Genomic DNA, 26,558 nt, shown 5'->3' with positions numbered 1-26,558 from the left:
TTTTGTTGAATTATTCATAATAAAACTTAACATAATGAAATAATCTCAAATACAATTAGATTATTAATTGTTATTATTTATTATTAATAACAATTTAAAAGTCACAATTTTGATACAGTGCGCTTGTCGAGATTTTGATATAGTCGGGATTATAGTTGTCGGGATTTCAAACATCGGGAATTCGATACAGTCGGCATTTCAAATGTCGGGATTTCAATAGACGGTATTTCGGTTGTCGGGCTTGCGAAAATTTATATATGTATATTATATAAATTGAATTGCGCGCGATTTAATTTTAAATTGTTCCCAACGCGATCCGTCAAATGGAAATTCCCGGTCAAATTCGAACGGTTGTCAGTGAGAGGGCGCTCGGCGTCGCGGTGTGCAGAATCCTTTAAAAAACACCTGCATTTTTTTTGCGTTGTTTACCCATTAGTAATCGCGCCTGGTGTTGTGCTTCGGCGCAGGCGTCGCCAGGTCTGTTCTCAGATTAGTTTTTTTTTTCTCTCGCTGTCAACGTTAATCCCATATCCATCCAGTTTAATCTTATTGTTTGTTGGAATACGCGATCGTCGGGGGGCGTAGGGTGATAGTGATAAACTAACAGACGGATCCAGGAAGGAAAGTGCATCGTTTAAAAAGGGGTGACGGGCGTCGCGACGACCATTCGAGTGTACTAAAAAAAAAGAAAAAGAAGAAAAAAAAAACTGTTCGACGGAAATCGCGATTAGAGGTGCCTTTAATTTCAATTACAAATTGCACTGTGCGTTCATTTATGTAAGTTTTGTCGCAGTGACATTTCAAGACGATCATCGTACAACTGTTGTTTTTTTTTTCATTGTACCACAAAAGTATGCTCCATTGACGGATTTGATGTGATTCAGTGACGAGTTTGCGTGTGCGTGTGCATTCAAGGTACGTGCATCCCGCGGGGAGTCCCCCCTCGTCTGCGTTTTAAGTTTATTTTTTATTTTTTGTTGTTTTCACTTGCCAAGTGGAAGTATTTTTAGAAATCTCGAATGTTCTATTGTTGCAAATTTAGGTTAAACTGTGCGTTTTCAGTTGCAGAAATGGCTGTCAAACATAAGTCCATTGAGTGCCGGGAGAAGGATGAGGTCTACTTGACCATCATAATAGGAGTGCTCAAGAGGATCGAGCAGCAGAAGTCAAGTCAACAGTGCCTGTTGAGCAAGGAGGCCAGACTCGAGGCGAAGCAATGCAAGAAGATTGTCTCAGACCTGGGGATGGTGGCCATCCCAACAACGCCGGAGGACTATGTGAGATTCATGACCCAGATAGCGATGATCCAGGAGTTCCTATTGAAATACTTTGTCGGTGATGAGTTGATCATATGCACACTGCAGGCATTCTACACTGAAATCTCAGATCCGCAAAAGCATCCTACACCAACAATGTCCATCGTGTTGAAACTGATTGACCCACAGAACATCCCGAAAGCAGTCAAGTGGATCCTGCAATCCAGTTATCCTGAGAGTGGTCTTGAGCAGGCTTTACACACACTCTGCACCTGGCTATCCAAATGGACCTGGACCCCAAACTTGGGACTGCTTGTGCTGGAATTCATGAAGGGTTTGGCTGCTGAGCAACATTACGAAATCCTTGTTGATATAACATTAACGCATATCGAGCGACTGTTCAAGATGCTAATACTGCCCGACCCCAGGACGAACGTCGGTCCCGTCGTCTTCCACATGTTGACGAGTATGCAGCACAACCCGAAGGCCTTCCACAAGATCATACCGCATATTGGAATGATTATGCGATACCTGTGTAACGAGAAGATGATCGATTCGAGCCGTTACTATTTAGAAAGCCTGTTCAATCTATCGATGGCGTTAATGGAGCATTTCCCCGGATACGCCTGCTACGAACAGCTTAAGCAGACCCTGAAGCCTTACGAGGGATTGACCGGTGACTACAAGCAGTTGCTGATGAACAGCAAAGCATGGTTGAACAAATCGCAGACTACTACACTATCTCAATACGCGCCCGGAAAAGTCGGTCTCAACAATCTGGGCAACACGTGTTACATGAACAGCGTTCTGCAAGCCTTATTTATGACGAAGCCCTTCCGGAACGATATCCTGGCGAAAAGCAAGGACGCGGTACCGTTATTCTTCAAACTCCAAAGTCTCTTCGCTCTGCTGCAGTTTTCTGAGAGGAGCTCACTGTCTCCGAGCGAAATCCTTACCGCTGCCAGACCACCGGGTTTCCAGATGGGCCAACAGCATGATAGTTCTGAGTTCTTGGGACACCTCCTGGATGTCCTTCATGAACAAGAGAGGCTGATCGGTAATTCCAATGAACATGATGATGCAACTACAAGTAAGGCCTTACAAAAAAAAATAAAACTTTTATGACTGATAGGAACTTATGAATCAGATATAGCAGTATATATTTATCACATATTGCAATTCAAAACAATGTACAGTGTTTACATTAGAGCTGTTTGAATAGTATTGATAACAAAACATTTGCTATGTTTGTTGATAATATATTTATATTATTTTAGCAATTGTAAAAGACATAACTTTTTCCCAAACTTTACTCATTACTATTTCTGAATGTAATGTTGCAGTATTATATTTATCTTCCAACTAAGTCATTCTGTTTATTTTCAAATATTCTCAATATACACCCATGCCAAACTTGGTCTTCTTTTGTCCACGTTTTCAGACGAAACGTAAATGGAATTCCTCCCAAATTAAAAATATCTATTTTAATCTCGAATGTATGGGTATAATAAATTGCAATTCATCATTTTTGAAATTAATGAAGTTACATTTTATAAATGTACAATGTAAATTTATAATAATAATAGAATAGAAGAAAATATTGAATATGAATAGAGCTATTATTATCCAATACTTTTATTTATCCATAAAGTGAGCAACGAACGTAAAAAGAAAGGACGTTGTTGAATAGTGAAATTAATTAGAATATTATCAGTAGAAATATCGTTTCTTTTCTTTAATAATCATGTTTATTGCATCAGTCGTACAAAAGAACAAAATAAATATATATAATTTCCAAAGAAGTTAACTGATACTAAGGCCTTTTTCTTTATTTTTGCTTAATACTCCTGTTTGTGACATCTCATTTTAATTTGCGATTCGATTAAAACGTCAGCTGCAATTCATTTTATCAGTTTGTACCGAACCGGTGATTTCATTCATGCGTTTCTTTTGAATCTCTTCACGGTTATAATAAATGCGAGTGGCCTTTTCGTTTTTTTATTTTATTATTTACTTTTCATTGTTATCAAACAGTCGGTTATCTTTTATTAGGAATGCGCTCGATTGCAAAATTGGTTCTGCGTTCACATAATGCAGTCGGTTATCGCAGTATTATATTTTATTTTTGGATGGGCAAGAGTTTCAATTCTCAGTAGTATTATGATTATAGTTTTGTTTTGTTTTGTTCTAAGTATGCTTCTTTTGTTTCAGGTGGTTCGAATATCACAACGGTAGTGAAGAAATCGTTTGGCGGAAAGACATTAACAATGTCGCAGTGTAATAACTGTGGAGCTCGCAGTGAACGGATGGACACCTTTAGGGATTTGCAGCTGTCTTTCCCTAGTGACGCCGACAATCAGTCCGTGCAGACGCTTATGGATTATTACCTGCAGAAAGAGAAGCTATGCGATGATAACCAGTATCATTGCGACGAATGCTGCGGGCTCACCGACGGTGAGCGTATCACCAGGATCATCGAACCACCACCAAGGTTGGTGTTAACCTTGAAGCACTTCAGCTACGACCCCAAGACGCAGGCTCGCACGAAGATCTTAAAGAGGGTACAGCTGGACGACAACGTCTACGTGGACAGCAACGAGTACAAGCTATACGCGGCCGTCGTTCATTGCGGTTCCAGCGTCGATTCAGGACATTACTACACGTACGCAAAGGACTGCGAGGACTGGTATAAATTCAACGATTGCTTCGTAATGAAGAGCAAGGCGGAGGAACTTTGCGGTCTGCGGAGTCCTGAGGCACCTTACATTCTGTTCTACAGTCGCGTCGACTGTAGCGATCCTGAGCCGATGGGAAAGTGCGATCTATCGTCCAGATTGCAGTCCGTTCTCAGCAGGGACTACGCAGATCTCGATGCCGAGAAGAAGAAACCGAAGCTGAGCATCAGCGCGCCGCCACGACCCAACAACAAAGACGACTACGACCCTCCGCCTCCTGGCTGCGGGGGAGGCGGTTTTATGGACTCCACGCAGAACAGATTCGTATGCTAATAAAGAAATTTTGTATGTATCATATATAGGAACGGTTATTTAATATTTTGTTGTATTTTAAATCATGTATTAATTTAAATATAACATTGTTACTTGTAAATATGTACACATTTATTCTTCCTTATTATTATTATTATTATTAATATTATAACTACTATTAAATAATGAATGGATTAGTTTATTATTAATGAAACATTGTGATGTAACATATTTAATGATTAAACAAAACTTTAAAAATATAATAACTACAAACAAAAAAACATAAAATAAGACGAGCAAACTGGAAATATTTATAAAATAAAAATTGGTACTATAAAACGTAATATATATGTGTGTGTGTTAATTTCTTTACAATATTTACAGGTTTACTGGTAATATATGTACATTATGCAAATATTTTGTGTATAAGGCACATCAACTTCGGATACACACGCCACGTTCCTTTCTCAAACATACACAAAATATTTTCGTATTGCCTTCACTAACATTCATATAATTTATTATTTATTTATATATATATATATTTCAATTTAAATCTATTAAATATAATAATGACGATTATTATTGACATCAATGGTACTAACAGTTGACTAGATCGCATTTACGTAGCAAGTCGCAAATAATCTTGGATGAATCATACAACACGAGAATCCTTTGCAGCTTGCCAATTTACGAACAAAAAATGAGGAAACGAGTTACGAGTTTACCCTGGCACAGTTAAATAGTATATTAGTCAGCTGACGAAGCTAGAATTCCATGATTTTCAAGTGTTTGTCTATTTAATGGATGAATAAGTAGCAGTAATCTATTTTGATTACTGTAACTTTGCAAAGAAAACTTATTATAGCTAAACAATAAATCAAATGCTTTGAGTTGAGATTAATGTTGTATATAAAATGTATTTCTGTTTGATAATGTGAAAAATATAATTCGGGTTTTGTACAATGTATGAATGTTATTTTTATGCCCGGCGAATCCACTATACAGTTATACACTTGAGCGACTCTTGCGGAATTGTAGATTCACCAGTGCCTAATAATCGGGTGTTTAGTACATCGTTGAACATTGCGGAACGTTTATTTGCACACCCATTTGAGCATATTCGACAGCCGAACGTAATTCTGTTTAATTAATAACTCAGACGCGGTTCCACGGCCGAATGGAGAGCGCACATTACAATTTGCATGTTCAGCAACGTAACTGATGACCATCGAAAGAGGGTAATTTGTAAAGTTGATACACGACAATCATTGCGTTTGATTGCACCTAATCTTTATTCTCCGTGATTGGGTTCAACGTTTCTATGAGGGGAGCGGTGTCCGCATTGTTCTTGGCCTTCACTTCTATACTCCAAGGTTCCAAGAGTGTCCTTCCGTTGTGCGTGGGACTTTCGTGATCCGGGAATTTTACCGATTTCCTTGGTCCTTTCGGAATAATATTTGGCGATTGTTCGTCAGTTCCCATCGAGGTATGAGGTCCTGTACCCGTCGGACTCTGAGTAGGAGAAGCCCTCGTCTCGTTGAAGGTCGCCGCTCTTCGAAGGAAACTCGTCGCCGTCGGCTGCGTACTGTAATGGACGTTCGGCACCTAAAAAAAAACAATTAAGAAAACCATTCATCATCATCTCCTAGCGACAATATTAACCACTCTTAAATCGTCGTTCGCCCTTCCTCTGCCAGCCCTCAGCTCCTGATATTGCGAGACTACGCAAAGCAGACAATAGATCTGAGAAGAAAGAAACGAACAGATTAAATTCCAACTTTCAATAGAAATATCACACGCTCAAGAAAAGCACGAAGTAGATATAATTGGTAGCATGTTTATTTGTTTTCTTTCTTTCTTTCCTAGGCAACGAAACGATTAATTTGAGTACATCCTTGGATATCTCTGCGAGCTTGTTTAACTTCATTCCCAAGTTCGGAATCCGAGCGAACCCTGGGAATAATTGGTCAGAATTCCTAGTAGTTATTTGTTTCGGCCCGAATTACATTGTCTACGAGCAAAATGAAACAGATTAATTAAAACCGGCTCAAACTTAATCTTAGCAATGGACGTGTCCAGCGTATGAACTTCCCTCCGACAGTTTACTTTTATCTACCATCCGGAACTTTCTCATTTGAAAACTGCGAATTTTAACTAATACTTTAATACTATTAAAATACTTTTGAATAATTGAAACAGTTTTTTTTTGTTTGTTATGTGTAATTCAATTTCAATTTTAAAATTCTTTATTCAGTGTAGATGCATATGATGTTATTATTAAGGGGTGGCGTACATGTGAGCTTGAGCTCATCTAGCCAGAAACATGATGGGTTATTTAATGGCACAAAAAAAAAGTTTTACAGTTAAGGGTTTTTTTTCAATAATTTAACAATAATGATGTGGATTTACAGACAATGGTTTTTAGCAATGACAATGTTATGTGTATGCATTTTTATATAGTAGTAAGCTATGAATGAATTGTTACGAAATTACTATGACAACCTGAAACAATGTTTACTTTTGAAATGTGTCGTTTGCAGTTGTGAGATATGCGCGTGTGTAAAGTGAATAATACTTACGTTGATGATGATTAGGAAAAAGTCGAGTGTGAACAGAATCGAGCTCATGGGATTAACTTGAAGCTGAAAATGAAAAACAAATATTTGCGCGAATGAAAGCCTCCACAAAGTGTTCAGAACCGCGCGCTTCACTCACGGTATTTATAATGAACACGTAAATGCAGTTCGATATATCAACGCCTAGGTACGAGACGATCGTCACCATCCACGGTATCAGCAGGATCCTATTGTTCTGCAAAAACAAATGGACTTAATGTAAGTGCCATATTTCAAACGGGAATTTTGTCCTTTCTTGTGCAAAGCTGTTATCTTACTTACCCAATACAACCCGGCGAGCAGAGCGAAAGAGGACAGAACACCCAACGACGAAACGCAGATTAATAACAGCGTAAAGATGAGCGACGCTAGAACGATTAAGTAATAGTAAAAACAAAATCCGTAACGACAGGAGGTGACTTGATGTTTGTTTGTTTTTTTTGGACTCACTCTCTGACGTGTTGTCCGGATCTATGATGCTGAGATGCTCCCTCTCGGTACTATTGCTCCGCAAATAGAGCAATTCTTCGGTTAATAGAGGCACCATTAATGCGATCGTGAGTAGAAAATACGCCTGCAACAGAAACCATCCAGATTCAGACGGCCGGAAACTTTGAACGACATAGTCCTGCTATCCTCATTCTCCTCTACCTCCCATTCACAGTTTGTGTCGACGATTTTAATTTACAGCGGTATTTGCGCGCGAATTCCCTTTTATTTAGATGGCAGTTTTACAGTTTCATTTTTAAACGCGACGAAAACAGTAGCGCCTGAAAACATAGTTTTCCTTTACTTCCGCAACGACCGTGACACAATTTAATTAACTGCATCCCGCACATTTTTACAGTAAAAGTACTGAATTACAGCTGCAATCAAAACTCGATAGAAAATAACGGATTTAGAATTATAGTTGTATGCTTCCACATTGAACGTGACTTGATCAATAAATATTTGCAGTTCAGTTTCAGAAGGTTGACAAAAAAAATCAGATTTAAACTTTAACACAAGTTATTTTTTCTAAATACCTTGGAATGTAGACTCTTTTAATTGAAATTTTAATTGAATGTGAACACAAAACGGATCGGTTTTCAAGATTGATTTCCCTAAATTATTGATGTTGCTAAGTATGATAACGTTTTTGTCCAATAACTCACGTTAAGTTTGTTCGTATGCCTTGGAATGTAGACTCTTTTAATTGAAATTTTAATTGAATGTGAACACAAAACGTATCGATTTTCAAGATTGATTTCCTTAAATTATTGATGTTGCTAAGTATGATAACGCTTTTGTCCAATAACTCACGTTAAGTTTGTCCGTATGTCGCAAATATCAAGCTAATAAAGGAAGTAATTTCGCAATTTCCACGCCGAATTGCTTTCATTAAAAAGCGGACAGCAGGGACATATTTCCTCTGGCTGAGTTTTCAGGCTGAAATCCCAAAATGTAGTGTATGGGAGTCTGGCAGGTGGTCGGGAAAACTAGTTACGTTCGGGAAAGCCTAATCCCAAACACGTATCCTCGCTGTGCGAAACGATGAAATAATTTATTACAGGACTCGACCGTAATTTGGCTCTCGTTTTGTATAACACTAATACCTTTATGCTGCAGCAATTATTATATATAATATAATAACATATTTATTTAGTTAATTAATTAAAATTGTTTAATTGATAAAAGTGAGTTTGCTTGTCATTTAAAAAAGGAGGTTTTTTTTTAAATATTTCATCATTTCATTAAAAAATAACTGTTGTTGTTTTAGTGTAAATAACTGTTTTGATTAAATTAATGAAACCAGCTGGAATACGATTATATTCAATGTAAAAACAAAAAAGTATTTACATAAACTTTGATGAATGAATGAATTCACCTGTGCATCAAATAGGATAAAATGCGATCAAATCGAGGGTGCATGGAACGTAAATGGACACCACTCGGGAATCCCGTATTCTTCCATTACAGTAATTTTTTAATCGCTTCCATTCGGCCTGCAGGCATCCACCTGGATCACCAACAACAACGGAATTGCTCTCGTTGCTCTCAATCCCAATCCCACGTTCCTTTTCTCCAACCAACACGTGTTTCGCTTAATGAATTTCCACCAGGATGAATAAAAAAAATATATACGCTACACGTAATTTCGTGCAACAAAAGGGCACGAGCAAAAAAAAAATCGGAAGTAGAGCGGCGGCGGACGGAAACTTTTGAGAGAGAGAAAGCAAAAAAAGAGTGTATATCGAAACTTGTCCCTTTGTTTATTATTTTGCGTTTCTTTCATTCGCCTGAAAAGTGGATGAAAGTTATTCCACGCACTTTCATCTGAATCTATTCAAAGGACCGGACAAAAGAAAATACGCGTCGCGGGTGTTTTCATCTTTTTGGCGCTATACAAAAAAAAGGGGGGAAAGAAAACTGAGCATGAAAACGAGTCCTTTTCATTGATGAATTTTCACTTTCTACAGTATGATTGATTGCCACAAAAAGTTTCTTTTATGTTATTCCAAAAACTTATATATTTGCATTTCGTTATGTTGATGTTAGAAGATATTTTTTATTGTAATTAAAAATAAGTTTAATTATTACATATAGTTGTAAAAAAAAAAGATTCTTCACATACAAATTAATTGGACTTTTATTAATTTTGTTATGAGGTTAACGTTGAGTTAGTGTAGAACGTTGCTTGAATCAAAGTGTATATACAATTACTGTCGGATTAATTGAGCAATCAGACGGTGTGCAAATATGTTTGGAATATCCTTGATCAATTAGAAAATTACGTTAAGCGTAATCGCGATTAAAACAAGTCTGAAACAAAGTTAATTACTTGATCTGGAAGCTGTTAATCTGTTGATCTCTAATTAAAAACTTGTACTTCATACGTCCTCCGTGTGTTAGGGTTTAATTACATTTCCGTTTATCATGCATTTTGTTAATTAAACCAAATATTTAGCGAAATCGCTTGCATAATCAATTTAAGTTGCATTTTCACTAATAAGTTAGCTTTTTGGGACAGTTTGGGCAAAGTTTAAAGAGAGATTGACGTGATTATTGCAAATTCTATTTTGCAGAGAGGACGACGTACACAGGGACAATCGATTGTTTTCGGGAACGTCCCGTCAATTTGCCAGTGTGCATCCCGGCAAAGTAATTGGTTTTGCAGTAACCGAACTCTGAAAGTCGCTGGAAATTGAATGCAAGAAGGGAGGAAGCCTGAGTGAAATCGCATCGGAAAGTCCATAATTAATGTCACGGAAAATCAATCTATACCTGGGTTACAGTTTCATTAAAGTACACACGACCTTAAGTGCACGTAAAGTGTTATCAAAGTTTCTCATGGTTTTACATATAATCTGCTGTTCTCTCATAATCTGTTTTTCATAAAACATAGTATAACAATTTTTTTCTATATACTATTTATTCATGTATATAATTTACTGTAAATATCGATTGATTTACGGTCTGCAGTTTCACATTGCCAAAACGTGATGCCCATCGAAATGTTATGTTCGCATCCAATTTTATGTTTTCATGTAATTGAAGTGGAAATGAAAGATATAAATAGAGTTGCACGACTGCTGGAATTGAAAGGGCGGCGATGAAATTTATAATTCATCCAAGTTTTAATTGAATCCACTTCATTCTTATGCAAAGAAACATATTTTGTTTTATTCCTTTCTCCTTCACTGCGAATGTCAATATTTCCGAGCGGATCTGCTTCCTCGCTCGAAAACATCAAATTTTATACAGTCTTTTTATTTATTTATATACTGCATTTTATTGTTTACAAATGTATTTCAACTTTATTGAGCAATATAAAATTTTGCTAATTTTAATTTAACTTTTCTATAAATATTCAACATCGTTGACAGAAATAATATAATCATTAAATTAGTTACTATTACATATATAAACTTGATATTTTGTTATAACTCTCTTCTTGACAACTTGTCTTTGCTTTTGAAAGGGGAGGTGAAAGTTCCAGCCATGAAAGAAACAGGTGAATCCATCGAAATGTAGACGTGATTTAATTAATGATTAAACTCGCTTACCTAGATGATAATACACGCTGTATCCATTTAACGGTGAACCTAAGCAATGCTGGAACTTTAAACTACATCTCGACAACTTGTCACTACATTGAGTCTATTTTTTAAGGACAAGAAAATCGGTACAAACGAATCAATTTTGAAACCTTAAAGTGAATTAAAAACGAAATAGTTGTAGGAATACTAACGAATCTTTAGATTTTTAAAAAAAAAATAATTTGCAATTATAAAATGTAAACTGACATGAAAGTTAAAGAAAATAGTAACGATTAATCAAAATATTTTAAATATCTGCATTTATTAAAAAAAAGTGTTAAAGTTGGTGTTGTGATGACCAACAGGTCAAGTACATTTCCTGTGAGGTTATTCCATGTGGAAAACGATGATTACTAACTTGCGTAATAATATCCTAATCAGCTTTGCTTGCCGTTTTGATTAAATCGAATGCGATTGTAGAGCGAATGCGTTTTAATCATACGTGAATCCAATTATTGCCCTCCAGATGAAAGCAAACACAATAACATCAATTTCTGATCAAGTGCATTTCAGTTAATAGTAAATTGTAATCGAAATATTTTAAAAATACTCAATCAAATTTCAATTAAGTGCAACGTTAATTACAATTGTTTTGTAATGTAAATGAAAAAATTAATAATATATGAATATGATTTTATGTTATATAAATGTATTTACTTGTTTGAAAGGAAAATGAAAAGGAAGCCCATTGTTTTGATGTATTTAGAGTCGCACTAGTAAATCTGAAATGGTGCCGACGTATATCGCAATTGCATTTATGTATTTGCCGTAAAAATAACCGATCGTAAATAAAGCCATCAACTCGGAATGCACTATAAAATTTTGTTTAACTTTTCTCGCCGCAATTTCATCGAGTTTTCACAATTTTTTTTTTATTGCACGCGACGTCGCTTATTTTTAGATGAAATTTTTATGAGTATCGTCCAATAAAATTAACCGATTCGTTTGAAATAATATTCAGATTTCTTTTGTAGTTTAAATTTTAAAATTTTGTTGAAATTTCAATTAATTTATTAAAACATATTACTTCATCGTTTTTCTAGCAAATGACGTTTATTTGTTTGTGAATCTTGTGTATTTATGATATTTGTGTATTTATAAATATTTAGTGTTTGAAAAATAATTGCATTTCTGGATATCAGGAATTGTACTAAATAAAATAGCAAAGTCATCGCAAAGTTTAATCACTGATTATATTGTCAAAGGGAAAAAATCAACATGCGAAGTTGAGACAAATTTAACTTGTGAAAAATCATTATCTTCAGGACATAGATCTGATATGTTGACTATCTCTTCTAATGATGAAAGTGATTTCGAACCAGTTCGAAAATTATGCCAAACACTCTCAAATAGTAACGATAATTGTAAAGAAAAAAATGTGAAAAAAGATTAACTTTCATAAAAATTTTCTGTATTTTTTTTGTAAAATTTTTCCGTATAAATTTAGAAAGAATATAATAAGATTATATTTTTCTGAAATTTAATAAACTTGTCTATGATTGTTAATAAAATTATGAATAAACATTTCAGAAAGAATATAGTAAGATTAATTATTTTTCTGAAATTTAATAAACCCTTTTTTATGCGATTTTCGGTATATTGTAAGTCCTTGATTTANTGAATACTTTTATGCGGTTATTGTTTATGCGGTTTTAAAAAATTATGGAACGTATCCTTTATTTTTATACGTGTGTCTAGTCCTTTTTTGTGCGATTTATTTTTATGCGTTTTCCTGTGGAACGTATCTACCGATTCATTTTTATGCGTTTTCCTGTGGAACGTATCTACCGCATAAAAAGAGAACCAAGTGTATTTATAAATATTTAGTGTTTGAAATTTGATTATTCAACTGGTTTTAATAGATGCACGAGATTCGTTCTAAATTCTCAATTGTTCTCAAACTAATACAAGTGGATTCGCTCTAATTCTACAACACAAACAATTCATTATTAACAATTGCGAATAGGAGTTTTGAGAGGGGTAGTGAGATTCAATTGTTTAGTAGAGAGGGGTGACAAATAATTGCGAATGCATTTCAGACTAGCACAATACAGAAGCTCGGAAACTATCGATCTCCGAAAATAGAAAACGTGCTCGTGCTTTATCGCTAACGATTATAATGCACATTTGCCACATTCGCATGCATCCGCCGTAAATCCGTGTGGTAAGTAGTCCCATAAACAGTTTATACAATTTATAATCTCGTATTATTTCAACCCATCTATTATTTCTTTAATTAATTTGTGATTTTAAAACGAGAAAAATGTTATAAACTTATTACAGAATGTTGTCTTCGTTAATCCAATTTATAATCTCATGTTTAGTTTACTTTATCCATTATCTCTTTGATTTTTTTAATTAATTGTTATTTTAAATTGGGAAAAATTTATAACTTATTTTCTGTAACGCACATATTTTTTTAGTTTTTAGTGCAATTACAAAATGTTGTTTACGTTAATCCAATTTATAATTTCATGTAAGTTCATCTTGTTCATAATTTTTTTATTCAATTTTCTAATTAATTCTGATTCTAAATGAGAAAATAATAATGCTAATGCTATTTAATCCCATTTATAATCTCATGTTTAGTTTACTTTATCTATTATCTCCTTGATTTCGTTTTTTTAATAATTAATTATGATTTTTTAAGTGAAAAGAATGTAGTAAACTTATTTTCTGTAAAGCATACATTTTTATCATAGTGATTTTACCGAATGAATTTTATATTATTTACTAATATTTTATAAACAGAATTTTTTGTATTATTATTATATAAGCAAATTCAATAAGGAAATATGTTTCGTTTTATATAAGCATAATTGAATTTGAACAGGCAGTATTTCCGAGTAGTTCGATAAATATTTGATCGAAATTATAATCCCGCTTTGTTTACTTCTCATCTACGTTCACCCCCTCGATGCAATCCAATATCTGCGACTCGAGAACTCACCGGGAAAATTATATTAAAGTGTTGAATTACGAGCACCGAAGTTACCAACAGATCTCTATTTATTTATCTGAGACAAAGATCAAACATGCATTTTACTCGTGTAATGAAACCGTACTAACTTTTTATTTGCCATAGTAATAGGTATACCTGATATTTTTATAGTGCGGATGCAACTGAATATCCTCTACAAACAAACCTGAAATATCACACCTGGTATTATGATTTCCTGAAGCAATATGCAACTTTTACGTTGGATTCTTCGTAGCTGCACTAGTTTCAGTGCAATCCAATATCGTCAGGATAACGGCCCAATAACTCGCGGCGAAATTTGTATTAAACTATGAATTACGAGCTCTCCAGTTTCTCGATATTTATTTTGTCCATAAACTGAAAAACACTTATTTTGATTTATAGCCATTTTCGATTACTAAACGCCAGACTGAAAGTTAATTGATTAAAGTTGACAATAAATTCTCTTTTGATATAAAATTAATCAACGTTATTTTTTTCTAAGTACTTTTTTTTATATAAATAATTTATAGACGTAATTTTAATGGTGTATACTTACTTAATTTCATTGCCACGTCATCATTTATTATATAAAGAATAAATTAAAAAAAAAGTGTAAGAAAGTTCATTATTAATATTTTATTAGTTATATAAGTTTTCATTTATATATTTAATTACATTTAAAGATGTGTACACACTTAGCTTCATTTCATTCTTACGTAATACAAAACGTTTTCTTTGATTATTTTCTATAAAGTTATTTCTGAACGTTTATTAATAATTTTTGCACATTATTAACAAGCGAATGAATGCGTTATTCAATGTTAAATGCGTCAACTCAGGTTTTTCTTCCTTACAAAACTTTTCTCCCTTGGCTTTACAATCTGGAGGAAACTTTTGCTGCGCATTAAGTTATTTAAGGGGAAAATATGCCGGCTAATCTGCTGCTCTCCAAATATTCGACAAGTGAGATGGATGAGGAGAAAAAAAAAAATAAAATAAAATTCGCATCGAGAACTGCCCGAAAAGTTCAAATGATCATTCAATATTCACTGAAAAGTCTACATTTCTATGAAAAATAAAATAAATAGATTTTTTTTTTTCATTTTGTTTAAGAAATTTTTATTAACTCCTTAAGTGTCTGTTGTATATATTTGTCTTATGATGAATATTAAAATGTGGTAGCAACAACAATTTGTAATATCATTGGTATTTTTAGTTGCGTTTTTATAAAATTAGTAAGTTTGAATTGTCAGTAAAGATTAGATGAAATATTGTAAAAATTTGTATGGAATTGGTATTATTATGAAGGCAATTTGTCAGCCCGATCCGATCGGGTTGTGTATTATTATGTAATTATAGCAGATATTGATGGAACAATTGTGATGCGCGTGTGAATGAGCGAGGACGTGTCGGTGTAGTATTGAGGTATAATCATAACCGTCGTGCAATTATTCATGCGCTATGCTCTGCAATTAATCACATTGCTTTGATTAATGTACGAACTTAATCTACGATTCGGAGGTGAATGCGACATGCAAAACAGCAAAAACCGAAACATTAAAGCGAATCGAGGGCATCTAAAAAAGAGCCTGGAATATGTGTGTATATATTCGTACAACAAAAAAAATGTAGGGGATCTAAAGAAATAGGCAAAGAAAAACCAACAAGCAATACATTTACTCACGACCATTCGGAATATATACTAGGCATATGTCTTTCGCCCCTCGAATGGAGAGTGGAAAGCATTTACAAATTCACTTTCGGAAAACAACCATTTGCCAAATGTAGTGCGAAAGTGTGTTTTGGTATATATATTTACATTTACTACTCTGTCCATGAGCCCAAACCATATCCCCATTAAAATACATCAACTTAAAGTCCTCTCGTTAGTTTCAAATTTATATGAATCAATACCAATTTCGCAACGTAATTAAAATATTTATGTTTTGAAGTGAATACTCAATATATACATTTTCGCAACGTAATAATTAATTAGCGCACTTCTCCAATTAAAGGAGATTACGTAATTAAATTTCGCACCGGTTAGAGCGCTCTAAAATTTTCATCCGATTCGAATGCATTATTGTTACGTGCACTTCCGATTTATGGCAATCAGTGAAGCTTATGTATGAACTTTCGACGAACGTCGAAGCTGTTTCCAGTATAATTAGCAAGATTTCTATGAAAGTCGTTTGATGAAGTGAGATTTACTTAATTTAATTCTTAAAATAGACAAATTAATAATAATACTAATAGTAAACATTATTTATAGATTATAAGAAGACGTTCGATAGCGTACTACATATTTGGATCATAGCAATCCTTGAGATGTATAAAGTGAACTCGACCATCGTAAAGTTCATTGAGACTGCTATGAAAGGATGGAAAACGGAAGTGAAACTGAACCACTCTAACGGATGTCTTGTTACCAGGATGAGGTTTACAAATATCTGGGTGTAGACGAAAGCCATGGTTTTCGGTACAGGGAGATGAAGGAGAATCTGCGTAAAGAGTACTACCACCGGATCAGACTACCTTGGTAGTTCCTGTATCGCAGTATAGTTTCGGAATAATTAACTGGTTGCACTCTGACCTCCAGCAGATGGACAGGAAGATTAGAAAGTTGATCACAATGCATGGATGCCATCATCCAAAAGCTAACGTAGATCGTTTGTACATGCCCAGAAGTAGTGGCGGCCGTGATCTCATCGAGATTAAGAGTGCATACTATTGTACAATAGTGGGCCGCTCCGATTACATCAGCGAGGGCAAAGACAGATATTCACGCTCGGTTAAGAGGCACGAGGAGACCATTGCGAAAGTGCGTTCGGTCACCAAATGAAATTAAGAACAAATACTTCAATCCTGAGTCAGTAAGTCACCAAAACACCAAAGGAAGACTAAAATTAGCCATACTGCAAGAGAGAGTCATGTCAAAGCATATTCATGGATAGTTTCTTGGAAGTCTGCAAAATAACTAGATAGAAAAGGAGAAAACTTTCGCATTGCTGAGAAGTGCTGGACTCAAGGGTCGTTACCATCAGAAGAATATAATTGGCCTTGATGTTGAGTGTGCAACAAGAACGATGAAACTGTCAGCCACATTATTGCTGGCTGCACAGTCCTAACAATAATCAAAGAACTTGGTCAGCAAGTGCCTGAGCATTGGTACGATCACCAGCCTACCCCGGTCGTAGAAAGGAATGATGTAATAGTAAAGTACGATGAGGCTGTAACAAGGGATCGTACCATAGGAAGCTAACCGACCGGACATCATCATCCACAACAGGAGGGAAAAACGCTGCACATTAATTGACGTTGCCATCAAGGAGGTAGAGAAGAGATGCAAATATAAAGACCTCGAAATTGAGATTGCGCTCTCGGAACTCTGAAGATCGGATTCTAGAAATACCTGGAAGAGCTACCATGTAGTTAGCGTTGAGCAGGTGGAAAAGATCGCACTGCTGGGAACGGCCCACATACTAAATAGGTCTTATCCATCAGCCCATGAACGCCCTAGGGACCAGGTAGGGCCTTGGTACGAAAGTGCTAAGTCACAATATATACAAAGGACCATAAAAATTAGTAAAATGTGCATTAATTTAAATTTTAATTAAATATTTTAATTTTTCTACATTGTTTATTTATTTATAATTTATTTTTAATAGTGAAATGTTAATCAATAGTTTATTTTAAATGCATTTGTAATCGAATAATAAATTAAAGATCAAATTAATTGAATTACTTCTTTTATTATAGCTTCCAATATTTTGAATGAAAATGTAGTTGATTGCTATTTGAAACCTTATGAATTGAATTTATCAATCAAAATACAATTATCTGAAAATTCACCTTTGATCTCCAAAATGAAATTAACTCACTTAAATTTCCATATTAAATATATTTGAATAGTGAGTTTCAGTAAATGAATGAAACTTTACAAATTTATCTTATTGAGATTGATGGATTACGTAATAATAATCAAATTCATTGATGTTTAGCTATCAATGATCGTGATATTCATATGTTATTTATATATGAATTCTATAATTGTCTTAACTTGTAGTTTAAAATAATGATAATTGTAAAAGAAGAAATTTATTTAATTTGCTATTATTATGTAGATAATCAGAGAGGTGATGTAATGCTTGGTATAATTAAGATAGAAGATGACTTGGAGCAGAGTTCGAACGGTGTTAGGTACAATTGTAAAGATAATTAATGTTTCGTATCTAGTGTAACTGGCTTGCGGCATGTAAATGCTGTAGAGAGAGGACCTAGACGATCCGTGAACTCTCGACGATGACATTAGGTAATTTAGGAACCTGAAACTTATCCCATAAACTTTGGAACGCCCCTAGTTATGTTACCACACGAGATCTCTCCCAAGGAACTGACAGAATTGCCAATTCATAAGTTCCCAACGTGTCGTAAACATTTTTGTTGATTCACTTCCAACAAGTTTCACGCACAAACCGCGACAAACAACCACTTACAAATTTCATCTTTCAATTTCATTTAAGCTAATTCTTCGCAATGTTATTCTATTCTTTGCATACTAGAAAAGTATTACTTAAAAAAAAATTGACACATAGTTAATTTACTTGTATTTGTTTTTCTATTTTATTTCTATAGACAAAATGAAATTAACAATGTGTTTTGGGTTTGAAACTAAATCTATATTCATTTATTTACCAGAACGTTCTCCTATTTGCGTTGCACCGTTGATTGGGAATCGATAGAAACACCAATTATTGTTGGAAAAAAGGCAAACAAAACGTGCGTCAGTTGTTGAGCGCGAATTCACAGAACGGATGCAATCAAAAAAATAAAAAATAAAATTTGGTTGACTGGTTCGAGCCAAGCTTTATAGATTTTCCAATTCCGAATAGATTAATTAACGATTTCACTCGTCTGGCCAAAAAAAAAAGTGCAGCAACAAAAGTTGTTGGACAAAAAAAATAATAATATACCCCCTCAGAGGGCGAATCGAATAACGGAATAAAAAACATGTTTATTTACAGAACGAATTCGAAGCCAAAGCAATTCCTGTAATAATCATATTTTTTTTACAAAATATTATATGTGCATATTTCCAATGGGAACTTTATGAAACATTATTTGTAAATATTTTATTTTTTATAAATAATAAATTGTATAATGCAGATTTAATTAAGTTTTCGGTTGATTGCAGAATTCGTGATTTTTTTTTTATGAAACGTGCGCCAGTTATTCGCGGAAATTGTGCAATAAACAATCGTTTCGTGCAGAACTAATTGATAATTGTTTCGCGATAATTTCGGTTTGTTTTGAACTGCAGTAATCACGTATTTCGCATAAACAAATTGACTGCAGGTGGAAAATTTACAGTTCATTTTGCATGGTTTCTGATTGTTAATTTAATCATTATTTCATTAATATGATAATTAGTAAAATTAATAACAATTTCATTATTTTAGTTTTATATACATACATGGAATAAATTTAGGAAATTAGAGAATTAAAATGACTACTAAATAATTATTGTTAAATATCAACAAATATATTGATTTTATGATATTATGAATACTTGAAATAAATATTTTTGAAACTGGGTAGAATTTCTACAATATAATAATTATAAATAAAAACAATACTTTTTGAGGTATTTTCTGTAATTTATATATACAATTGACAACAAATTTTACATATATGGAATAAATTTAGGAAATTAGTGAATTAAAATTACTACTAAATAATTCACAATAATGTTTTAATAATTGTTAAAAAAAATATCTATTTTTGATCGGATTAGTAGGTTTAACGACTNATATACACTGTGGGATTAAAATTAAATGCGTTTTATGTTTCAATAGTTAAGCTTCAATTTGAACATATATAAAATGTATTGTATAACATTTAAATAATTATACAATACGTTTATATTTTTCAATTATTGTTAAATATGAACAAAAATATATTGATTTTATGATATTATGAATACTTGAAATAAATGTTTATGAAACTGGGTAGAATTTCTACAATATAATAATTATAAATAAAAACAATATTTTTTGGGGTATTTTGTGTAATTTATATATAAAATTGACAACGAATTTTAGGTTTGTTAATAATATCTGAAATATCTTCGAGAAAATCTAAATTAACTCAGCTTACGAAAATGGGAAAAAAGAAAATCAGTATATATAATCTGTATATAGAGAAAAAGATATTTATATCCTTAATAGCTATAAGCTATCCAGATTAACTATAGAGAAATACTTGTGTAAGCTTCTTTAGAAGGAAGATTAAAGAAAAAAGAAGAAATATATTTTATAGTAATAATTCAATCGATGTTTTAATTGTAGATACTGTAGAGTAAATGTATATGAATTTCAATATTTTCAATGATGTAATAAATAATATTTGTGTTGTCAGAGGAGATGGAAGGAAGGACTGAAGTCCCCTTTTAATATGCATTAAAATTGCGTACTTGTTATGCCGTCGCATGCGTGAGCTGACAAAGTAAAGAAGAATAATTGAGCCCTCCAGGATGATGTATTGCGCTGTTGTGGTACGGCAAGAAACCTCGGAATAACTGGACAGCGGAAAGCGTGTCGCAAAGCGGGGAATTCCGGTTGATTTGTGGCCGAAACAGAAACCGCAGCAAAACAAAGCAAAACAAATAAAGAGAGGCGAAAAACGAGTAATTAAAATCCTGGAGAGCCGAAACCAATTCCCGCACCATCTTGCAAGAAACTTAATTGATTCGAAATAACAAAAAAAAAAACTAATTATAGAACAGTCATAAACATGAGATTTTATTTTAATGGAAGTTTCTATTAGGACGTGTGATGGAAATTTAAGGGACTGTCGGGTCAGGTCTATCCGGTGTTTCTTTACCGAATGGATCGTGCAAATGTATCGATCGTGGTTGGGGATGATGCGGGACGAGGGTTGTTTTGGTGGATGAAGTGCGAAAAAAAAAGATGAATCTGGGGCCAGAAAGGTAATGGAAAAATATACACATTGGAGAGGTGCAGATTCGCGGTGCGATGGGAATAGCGGAATCCAATAATCCGTACGTGTGATATAGACACGTTCAGGTTAGGAGATGATTAAAGGTGGATCGATGTTGATTTACTCAAAACTTTCCAATTTACATTTTAATTCATACGTTCGTACAGTAGCGACTTTTTCATCACATGGGAGACGAGATGATTGGACTTTGGGTTTACGAAAATAGCTTTTTCTTTTCGTTTAACAACATACACGAGCATAAAAACTACGGTCAATAATCTTCTGACCATATTTATTCTAATAAACCATTTATTAATAATTTAATTTTGAATATATAATTATTTTAATAAATTGAAGAAAAACTTTAGCTTTTATATACAGTAAAACCTTGCTTAACGAGAATTTTGCTTAAAAAGTAAAATGATTTGTAACGACGACGTTTCGCATAAGGAATGACGATGAGAAGAGAAATCCCGGATTGGGCGCCTGCTACATCATTTTTAAAACATATTATGTGTATTTTTGAATATGTTTCACTATACGAGTAAAAATCCGAAAATTTTGGAAAAGATTAAACTCGTTAAGCGAGATTCCACTGTAATTGAAAATTTGGACTTAAAAATTGCAGATGAATTGGTGGTTTTGTAAAACTATATTTTTTTACTTGATTACATGTAAAAGATACATAACAGATGTGCATTTTTAATATAGTTAAAGCCATGAAATTTTATTTGAAACAATACAATAATTTTTTTAAATACTTTTATTTACTTACAGACCCGGCGCATCCACAATATATACAATCCAATCAAAAATATATATTTTTGTAATTTGTATTATAAATATTTATAATAAAATCCATTAAATGTTGTCTTCAATAATATTATGCATGGACAATTATATAATTGTTTATTGCATTGCAATAAATTGTGTTTTAACATTTTAAATGAAAATTTAAAAGAATTTCAATAATTCTACAAAAATACAATTTTAACCTCATTTTATTCTATACAGTTTTAGCTTTAATATGAATAATCAAAATAATAATTGTGATTTTAACGATTTTCATAATTTCTACCAGTTTCAGATATCAACAGTTTATAAATATAAAACGTCGTGTGTTACGTACAAACCCGGCGCTTCCACAATATATACAATCCAATCAAAAACATATTTTTTTAATCTGTATTATAAATATTCATAATGAAATCCATTAAATTTTGTCTCCAATAATATTATGCATAAACAATTATATTTAAATTGTTTATTGCATGTAAATAAAATGTGTTTTAACATTTTAAATGAAAATCGAGAAGAATTTCAATAAATCTACAAGAGATACAATTTTAACCTCATTTTATTCTATACAGTTTTAGCATTAATATGAATAATCAAAATTATAATTGTGATTTCAACGATTTTCATAATTTCTACCAGTTTCAGATATCAACAGTTTATAAATATAAAACGTCGTGTGTTTCCTCCTTCAAGATCATGTCAGGTGGGGGACCTAATTACGAACGAAAATAGAACTTCCTAACACGTTTCCAAGCAGTATTACGTTTCCCGCTGTGAAATATATTAAGATACTCACTCTTTCCCTCTCGCTCGATTTTCATTCAGAAAGACGTCTATTTACGAAACGAAGGAGAGAAACTGGCGGATTAACGAAAAGTCCATATTTCAGTTTTCGCACGTTCCAGCAGGAAACACTAATTGCAAAAACATTATTGTAAATTCACGAGTTGCTGCAATTATTTCCGTTTCACTATACATATTTTATTTTTTTTAATACATATTTATCTTTCTGTATTTAATTAATTAAAAAGTCGCCAACCTGACAAGATACGAAAATAAATGAACTGTGGCTACGATTACTTGGACAAATTAATTAGCTGTCAGCTGTCTGAATCCGCCCAACATCCAATTAGCGACTCATTCTTAACTATATTTTTTTTAGGTTGATGCCGGAATCGCGTTAGGAATTGCGCCAAAATATTAATTGAAATATTTATCATTCTGCAAATTGATTGCATGAAAAGATGGCTTTAGATCATGCATTTCAGAGTCGGTTTTATTGGTCGGAGCGTGCATAAAAATATGTAGAGTGGATATAAATCTGGAACATTTAAGTGAAATCGCACCGAGAGAGATCCGATTATGCTGCGAAAAGGGCCGTATGCGAGTCCAATATACTTTTTTTCTAAGAAAAAAGCGGAGTGTATCCAAATTTATGTGGAAGTTTATTAACTGAGAAGACGGCAGGCTTCGAAGATTTGTTGTTGCGTTCAAAAAACAAGAATTTCTTCGCTATAAGGAAAAATATTTGTACTAGAGAACATACATTCTACTCATCCTTAATCCGGCCTTTCGTTATGAAGAAATAATTAGCGCTCCTCTAGATTTCCTGCGCGAAAAAAACAACAATCCCATTTGCTTAAATTATTCGCATGTATTAATGCAAATTCTATGTTCCGGCGGGTCGTGGAAGGTCACCGTGGATAAAGTAAATCCAAGTATTCATTTTTCTTTTGCGAAAGAGTAACCAATTAGGACGTTGTCCGATGAAGGGGATTTTAATGGATCCCACGTAAATAGGTAAAGTTTCACAGTTTTCCTCGAGTTTTAAATGGAGAACTATTGTTTTGGCCTCGTTACAATGAAGAAAAATAAATAATTTCTTGATTTATAACTGAACTTTTAAATGGCGACAATACTTTATATACTTATTTAACCCTTTGCGGACGAGAGGCGTATATAACCGACCTATTCTTTACATAACCACTGTAGTGAATTAAAAAGTAAACAATATTTACACACATTTTATCCTTATTTCGTTATCACTATATTTACTGATTTTTTTTGTTTTTAATCAAATTTAAATGATTTTTGTACTGAAATATTTATAAAATATTGATTTTATGTTATATATATATATTGTTTATTTGTTCGAATTCTAAGTGAGAACTTTAGTTAGATTGTGGATAATAAAATTAAAAAATAAGCTGAATATTAGGAAGCTTTTGAAACATATGTATGGCATATTATGAGAAAATTGCATTATACGTAAGAAACTGGTGATTTATTGTTTGCGGTGATGTGTGGGAAAGATGGTAGCAAAAAAAAAGAAAACTTCTTTCAGGATCATCAGTTTCGTAGCCTCCGGCGCTTTCATCTTTACACAAAGAGAAAAAGCTCAGGTTTTTCATTAGACGCATATATTCGTCCCTATACCAACCAAGCTCAAACACAATTACGTTTTTCTAAAAATACACATTACATTCGATGCACAGTTTCATAGTTGAATAGTCTGGAAATTATTCAGAGCTCGAGTCGCGAAACACGTGTAGCTCCATTTCCCCCTCGACAATTTCATATTTTTCTCTCTCTCTCTATATATATTCTGTTCGAGGCAAAGGCAGCTTTAATATTTATCGATTTCCATTTACATGGCACGCGTATAAAGAAAAAGACAGGTTCCGGTTCTGTTTTTGTTTGCGGTGTGCCCTGCGCCGTCAGATGAATTATGGAGCAATTCCACAAATTGAAGATTAAACTTGAATAAGATTTAGGAAGTACGCCGGATAAATAAATAAATAAATAAATAACGTTAGGGTGAGCACATATTTCATACCGCACGGAACATATAATCGGGAAAGGACTATAAATAGAAAAGGCGAATGCGCCGTATTTTTTCTGTTCCATCGAATATTGAACCCATATCAATAGCACGTATGAATCACAATGAGCAGAAGTTTTTGAATAGATTTTTTTTTTCATTGAGGAACATAATAGTCCGAACAAACTGGGATAGTATTATCTTCCTCATTGGATTAATTAATCCGCATGGTAATTATGAGCCTTGTCAAAGGAGGGGAAGATCCGTCTTTGGGTTTAATCAAGACTAGTTGGATTCGTCTTGTGATCACGTTAGCGTGAAACTCGGTTGTCATAGGACCGGAACTACGACCTGACTACAGGATTTTCTATTTTAAATTAATTAATTAATCCTGAATCATTCTATTTATAGAGTTTTACGTTTATTTACAGTCTATTAAGTAAATTACTTAATGGAATTACAGGCATTTCCTCCATAGAAGTTTACATATAAATCTCAGTATTTATTAGAATTACAGTAGATTAAATTAAGAGTTCAGTATTGAATTACTTTCGTATATTTTTGTTAGAAATAATATACTTTAAATCCGTATTGTTTTCTTCCAAATTTTCCATTTTCCGGAATTTATTTTTTCAATATTATTAAAAATTTCCAAGTTTCTATGTGTAAATATACAACACATTATTCGTTCATTTAATTAATTAATCATTTTATTATCATCTATTGTATAACTAATATGTATATTTGTTAGGTCTACCACTTTCCTCTTAATTATTACAAAGTATATTTCACTTATCCATCAAATATACTTGTACGTGATTATTTAGAATAACTTGTGAAATATTCCGAAGGACGGTTACACATTACATCGTATAGTTGTGTCTATTTGTATCACCACTTAACAGCCTTCTGCAGCCCCTAAATATTTGGGCAGGATCATAAAACTTAGATAAAGAAACGGTTGTGTTTCCACAAGGTCAAACCCTTTTCTCCCACACAAGCCCTTTTTGAAATGAACACATTTTTGTATTATATAATTTAGTCTTAGTCAGGGGACCGAATAGTGAGGAAGTCTTAGCTAAGGGAGAAGTTGGTCTTACTTGGGAGAGTCCAAGGAAGAGCACTTATTTCATAAACACTAGTTTAAGAGGAGAATGTAGTTACTTAATAATCCATGAGATCAACTATTGTATAATTGACTTCTCAATAAAACTCCGATGTATATAATAAAACTAATTAAGAATATTGCATTTAATATTCATAAACCTCTCTAAGACTCCACAACGACATACAACAAATTAATCCATGGTGTCCAATGATTTCTTAATCCCAGGACACGACAATTTGTACACTGCAATTATATAGTTACTTGTTAATTTTATATAAATTGCACACATCTTTTTAACTGCGATTGCGCATATTAATTTTGCCAATGTTTCAATTGAAATCCTAATTATGACGCGGCCTAGTTAATCCGGATTAATTAGTATGAAATGTGACGCAGATTTATAGTGGATAGATTTATGTAAATACGTTTAAATTAAATTGGAAATTAAACATTCGCTTTGATAATCTCTGTATCTTATTTATTTAATAAGCATTGAATTCATTAGCATTGAAATACCCAATTTTCTTAGAAATGTGTGTAAATATGGGTTAAATCTACTTTGATGTTGAATATTTTTATACTTTCTTCAAACGCACATCCGTGTGTGTTATATAAGAGTATATATTACTGCTTTACGGTTATGATTATTCCTTATGCCTTTAACTCCTAACTACTCCTACTATCCGGTCAATTTGACCTTTGCATTTCTTTAAATATAAATTCGGTAATTGTATTTTCGAAATAGTGTAGACGTGGAAATTGTTAAGATTTTTGTAAGTATTTGTAATTGATTGAATGACCTGAATCATTTATTTCCATGACTTCTTTTATCTTAATCAATTAATTAAGCTTGTTTCAATTCGTTTCTATCAATGTAGAAGTTATGATCTTCAAGGTTAAATAAATATCAAAATATCATATTCGTTTTCA

The 26,558-nt window shown here is 33.2% G+C and overlaps 2 protein-coding genes across 2 annotated transcripts; one reads left to right on the top strand and one right to left on the bottom strand.

Moving 5' to 3' along the window:
* Positions 1 to 447: 447 nt before the first annotated feature.
* Positions 448 to 4,320, top strand: LOC108561475 (ubiquitin carboxyl-terminal hydrolase 38). Its single transcript, XM_017919422.1, has 4 exons — positions 448 to 777; positions 853 to 915; positions 1,063 to 2,346; positions 3,468 to 4,320. The coding sequence occupies exons 3-4, from the start codon at positions 1,071 to 1,073 to the stop codon at positions 4,262 to 4,264; spliced, it is 2,073 nt and encodes a 690-aa protein (XP_017774911.1). The 5' UTR covers positions 448 to 777; positions 853 to 915; positions 1,063 to 1,070; the 3' UTR covers positions 4,265 to 4,320.
* Positions 4,321 to 4,784: 464 nt separating this feature from the next.
* Positions 4,785 to 7,473, bottom strand: LOC108561474. Its single transcript, XM_017919421.1, has 6 exons — positions 7,312 to 7,473; positions 7,144 to 7,229; positions 6,962 to 7,057; positions 6,826 to 6,888; positions 5,909 to 5,989; positions 4,785 to 5,851 (listed from the first exon to the last, which is right to left on the bottom strand). The coding sequence occupies exons 1-6, from the start codon at positions 7,406 to 7,408 to the stop codon at positions 5,531 to 5,533; spliced, it is 744 nt and encodes a 247-aa protein (XP_017774910.1). The 5' UTR covers positions 7,409 to 7,473; the 3' UTR covers positions 4,785 to 5,530.
* Between the last annotated feature and the right edge of the window lie 19,085 nt (positions 7,474 to 26,558).

This window comes from Nicrophorus vespilloides, unplaced genomic scaffold, assembly GCF_001412225.1.
Source record: "Nicrophorus vespilloides isolate i.1.1-1 unplaced genomic scaffold, Nicve_v1.0, whole genome shotgun sequence".
Classification (NCBI taxonomy): Eukaryota; Metazoa; Arthropoda; class Insecta; order Coleoptera; family Silphidae; genus Nicrophorus; species Nicrophorus vespilloides.
This window is presented reverse-complemented; position numbering and strand designations above follow the sequence as displayed.

Coding starts and splice junctions, on each gene's coding strand:
- LOC108561475 (XM_017919422.1), top strand. CDS start 1,071: ATGGCTGTCAAACATAAGTCCATTGAGTGCCGGGAGAAGGATGAGGTC. Junction 2,347..3,467: donor ACATGATGATGCAACTACAA/GTAAGGCCTTAC, acceptor CTTTTGTTTCAG/GTGGTTCGAATATCACAACG.
- LOC108561474 (XM_017919421.1), bottom strand. CDS start 7,408: ATGGTGCCTCTATTAACCGAAGAATTGCTCTATTTGCGGAGCAATAGT. Junction 7,230..7,311: donor TCCGGACAACACGTCAGAGA/GTGAGTCCAAAA, acceptor TAATCGTTCTAG/CGTCGCTCATCTTTACGCTG. Junction 5,852..5,908: donor CGAACGACGATTTAAGAGTG/GTTAATATTGTC, acceptor GTTTTTTTTTAG/GTGCCGAACGTCCATTACAG.